Source organism: Mus pahari, chromosome 2, assembly GCF_900095145.1.
Source record: "Mus pahari chromosome 2, PAHARI_EIJ_v1.1, whole genome shotgun sequence".
Classification (NCBI taxonomy): domain Eukaryota; kingdom Metazoa; phylum Chordata; class Mammalia; order Rodentia; family Muridae; genus Mus; species Mus pahari.
This window is the reverse complement of record NC_034591.1, coordinates 61,795,939-61,800,471: the sequence shown is the minus strand read 5'-3', so window position 1 is coordinate 61,800,471 and position 4,533 is coordinate 61,795,939. Positions and strand designations below refer to the sequence as shown.

Below are 4,533 nucleotides of genomic sequence, written 5' to 3'. Positions count from 1 at the left end.
GGCTCACAAGCATCCTCCTCCTTGAACTATATCTGTCTCTGCCTCTCAATAATAAGCTAGATAACAAATAAGAACATAAGACAGGCTTTAGTCTGGTTCTCAAGTGGACTTGAGACCTGCGCAGGTGATTTCACCTTACCCCTTGGATTTCTTTAGGTAGAAAATAAGAGGAAGAAGTAATTCCTTCCATTTCTAGCAGGGTTCCTTGCACTGTGGATGAAATCTAGAACCTTCACACCAGGGTAGAGATGAGGATTCTTTCTATAGTCACAAGTGACCTGGGCATGGTAGCAAGACCAAACAGAACCACTCCCTCTGAAAACTCAGAGGAAGGGACCTGTAATATTACCATGCTCTGAATCCCAGATAGCATCTCTCTAAGCCTGACCCTATCCCTTAACCTTCACTGGGAACCCAAAGCCACTTCCTACCCTTCATGGTTCTCACTATGATGCTTTCTGGTCACTGCAGAGTCAAAACCAAAGAAACACCAGAGCTGTCTGCAACACTGAGCAGTATTCTACCCTCCCCATGCAACAATTAGATGGGACTCTAGCCACTGTTTCCACCATGGGAAATTAAAGCAAAATTATGCTTTTCAGAACTTTCATGTTTGATACTGTGACTCTGTTCTAGTTGTATTAATGATAATTTACAATATTCAGATTGTTTAGCTATACAGGCACAAACTGGTTCATTGACTTCCAAGGAATACATCAAGCTCCAATATTTTTTATTTCCTTTTTAATTCTGTAGGAACACTGATGTTCAAAGCACAGAGTCTTAGTATTGAAAGGTAAGTTTTCTTAAAGATAGGATGAAGGCATGAAGCCTGCTATATTTAATAAATGAATTATTTACCTACTAAGAAGAAGCATACTTAGAGATTATACTGCCAGTGAGTAATATGAGGGCATTTAATTGGATTTTCTCAAGAACCAGTCACCCACCACGGACTGTAGAGAGTCGAACGCAAATTCATACGAGAAAGGAGAATTCCCACAGTGAGAGGATTGAGAGCTTTCTCATTACTTCACGCTTGGTGTCAATATGTCTGCCTCCTATTGCTCACCAAAAACTCACACTTCCTTAAATATCTAAATAAAGGCTGAAATTTAATTATTATCCAATTACTGACCTTGTTCCTTTCATAGCATTTAACACAATTTAATTAATGTGTGTAATTTTTAAATTATACTTTGCGTTCCTGATTACATTATATGAATGAAGATGGTAGGACCTGGGATTCTGCCTCGTGTTTCACACAGAAAGGGACCCCTACAACACTCCTAGCACACTTGATACATCCATCTCAAAGAGAGACACATCCTAAGGACTGATGGCTACAGGGAGGAGTATGTGGCAGAATTTCCTGCTACACTGTCACTTTTGCTGGAGTTTATTGGGAGCAAAAATAGCAGCAGAATGGATGCTTTCAAAATGTTTCAAGGGAATGCTGAAGTATCCATCTCAGGCCTGGTGGTACCTATAAGACCTTAGCTGCTACAATCTAACAGGGAAGAATTACCTTTCATTCCAGTTTTCCCATTGTCACTAAGGCCTTTTCCACATTCATGCTTTCCTTACTGAGTTTTGTTGTTGTTACTGTTGTTTACCCTTCTTTTCATTTTAAATCTTGTATTATTCTCATATTTCCATCATTCATTTTATTTGTCCTCAGTCCTACATTAGCAGACTACTCCTTATATTGTTTCAATTGGAAGAGCGCTAGAAATTTTTCAAGGTACATTTAGAGTGTAGGGGTGGCTCTTCACAATCTCATGTACTTGTTTCAGGGGCCAAATCTTCCTTTCTCCATTGTTTTGCATATGTCCTTCCCTAATCACCTGGGTTAAAGCATCAGGCTGTGACTCAGGTCCAGCTGGAATCACTGCCTAGGACTCAATGCATAACCTATGCTGACAGCTGTACTTGCCCTCTCTGACCTCTCTTCCCCTACTCCTGGCCAGCAGTCCCAGCTGCTCCATGAAGAGAGACAATGCAACCTGGGTAAGTGAGTTGATCCTCATGGGTCTCTCCAGTGACAAACACATCCAAGTTGGACTCTTTGTCCTCTTTGGGGTCATCTACCTGCTGACTCTGCTGGGCAATGGGCTCATCGTCCTACTGATTGCACTGGACCCACGACTCCACCTGCCCATGTACTTCTTCCTCTGTCACCTGTCAGTGGTAGACATCTGCTACACCTCCAGTGGGGTGCCCCAGATGCTGGCACACTTCCTCATGGAGAAGAAGACCATCTCCTTTGCCCTGTGTGGGACCCAGCTCTTTTTTGCTCTGACTCTTGGGGGAACTGAGTTTCTGTTGCTGGCTGCCATGGCCTATGACCGCTATGTGGCTGTCTGTAATCCATTACAGTACACAGTGGTGATGAGCCCAAGGCTCTGCATGACTCTAGCAGGTATCTCTTGGTTTGTGGGTGTAGTTAATTCTGCTGTGGAGACAGCAGTCACCATGCGCCTTCCTACCTGTGGGCACAACGTGCTCAACCATGTGGCCTGTGAGACACTGGCACTGGTCAGACTGGCCTGTGTGGACATCACCCTCAACCAAGTGGTGATACTGGCTTCTAGTGTGGTGGTGCTGCTGGTACCCTGCTCCCTGGTCTCTCTGTCCTATGCCCACATTGTGGCTGCCATCATGAAGATCCACTCTACCCAGGGACGCCGCAAAGCCTTTGAGACCTGTGCCTCCCACCTGACTGTGGTCTCCATGTCTTATGGAATGGCCCTCTTCACCTACATGCAGCCCCGCTCCACAGCCTCTGCTGAGCAGGACAAATTGGTTGTGCTATTCTATGCTGTGGTCACTCCCATGCTGAATCCTCTCATCTACAGTCTGAGGAACAAGGATGTGAAGGCTGCCTTCAGTCGAGTTCTGATGAAAAACATTGAGTCAAAGAATTAGGAGACAATTTTCAAAAGGAAAGTATCCTTCTGAAGTTTGTTGACCCATTTAATGGGAAGACTTTGTGTGGCCCACATACCATTGTCTGTCATTTCCTTTAATTTTCCAATCCTGGCCACCCCTGGATTATGAGCCACTCATATAACCTGCCCTTAAGTGTGCCTGTGTATGTGTGTAAGGGAATAGTTATCAGGACCTAACTCTATATGATGCTCCTTTGAGGTAATAGGAAGCAGAATTTTACCTTTAGCCTTTATTTTGGGTTATGCTTAAATCAAAGAACAAATTACAGCAACTTCAAGATGTAAATACCATCCAGAAGGTTAAATGAAGTATAATCATTTTCGTAACTGAAAGGAAGAGTGAAAACAGAATAGTGGTGTGCTTGAATCAGAAAGGAAGTACACATAAGTCATTTTGTTAATACTCTAGTTCTGTGATACAAGACGGCTCAGTGGGTTACAGAACCTGCCATCAAGCCTGATGACCTGTGTTTGAGCCACAGGATCCACATAATGAAAAGAAAGGTCTGACTCATAAGTTATTCTCTGACTTCCACATGTCTACCATGGCATAATCGCACATTCCCCAACACACAGAATGAATGAATGAATGAATGAATGAATGAATTTATGAATGAATGAATGAATGAATGAATGAATGAACAAACAAACAATCAAAGTCAACTTTCTTCCTAAAATCTGTAAATGTGTATGTAACTTTTCTTCAGTCTATAAGAAAAGAAATATCTACAAATTTCAAACTGGTCTATGCCCAAGGAATTAAACTGACTTTAAGCCAGAAATACAAAAGCTGAACTGGGAGTAGAAGTCAGTCAAGCACATGCTGGACAAGCATGAGAATCTGCATTTAATGCCAAGAACAGATATCAAATGATTAGTGTGGTGCCTTGAGAGATGGCTCAGAAGTTAAAACCACTTGCTGTTCTCACAGAGGACCTGGCTTTGGTTCCAAAGTATCCAAAAGGCAGCTGACAGCTTTCTGTAACTCAAGTTCCCAGGGATCTCAGACCCTTTTCAGGCATTTGTGGGCACCAGGCACACATGAGGTATACATACATACATAAAGGCAAAACACTCATACACATAAAATAAAAATAAAATTAACATTTTTTTTATTTTAAAAGTTGTTGTGTTAGAACACACTTGTAATTCAGTCACTTAGCAAAGGGAGTAAGGTTGCTGGTGCTCAGTCGCTAAGCAGACTAATCAAATAGACTGACACCCAAGGTTGTACTCTAGTTTTCATACACTTGCACATATGTCTTCACTAACAGAGCATGTACATGCACATACACACAAAATTATATACACAAAGAGAAGTGTACGAGTCACATGGTCAACCTTAGTGGTAGTGAACACACATGGGATCTAAGGCTGGTGACATCAGGCAGATCTGGACATGTTCAAGTCACACAGGCATCACTTTCCTTCGTTTTCCAAATTGCAGGGAGGACAAATGGCAGTTCAGCAAGTAACATATTAGAGATCTCAGACACAATGGTGTCTAATCATATACTCTTGCTAACCCTCAGGAATACATTCCTAACACACACTTGACCACAAGGCTACAAGGCTACACATA

The 4,533-nt window shown here is 42.3% G+C and overlaps 1 protein-coding gene across 1 annotated transcript; it reads left to right on the top strand.

The window, feature by feature from the left end:
* The first annotated feature begins 1,968 nt into the window (after positions 1 to 1,968).
* Positions 1,969 to 2,996, top strand: LOC110317147 (olfactory receptor 2F1-like). The gene has a single exon (XM_021191553.1). The coding sequence runs from the start codon at positions 1,987 to 1,989 to the stop codon at positions 2,926 to 2,928; it is 942 nt and encodes a 313-aa protein (XP_021047212.1). The 5' UTR covers positions 1,969 to 1,986; the 3' UTR covers positions 2,929 to 2,996.
* The last annotated feature ends 1,537 nt before the right edge of the window (positions 2,997 to 4,533 follow it).

Bases quoted from the DNA above. Each gene is read 5' to 3' on its own strand.
- LOC110317147 (XM_021191553.1), top strand. From the start codon at position 1,987: ATGAAGAGAGACAATGCAACCTGGGTAAGTGAGTTGATCCTCATGGGT.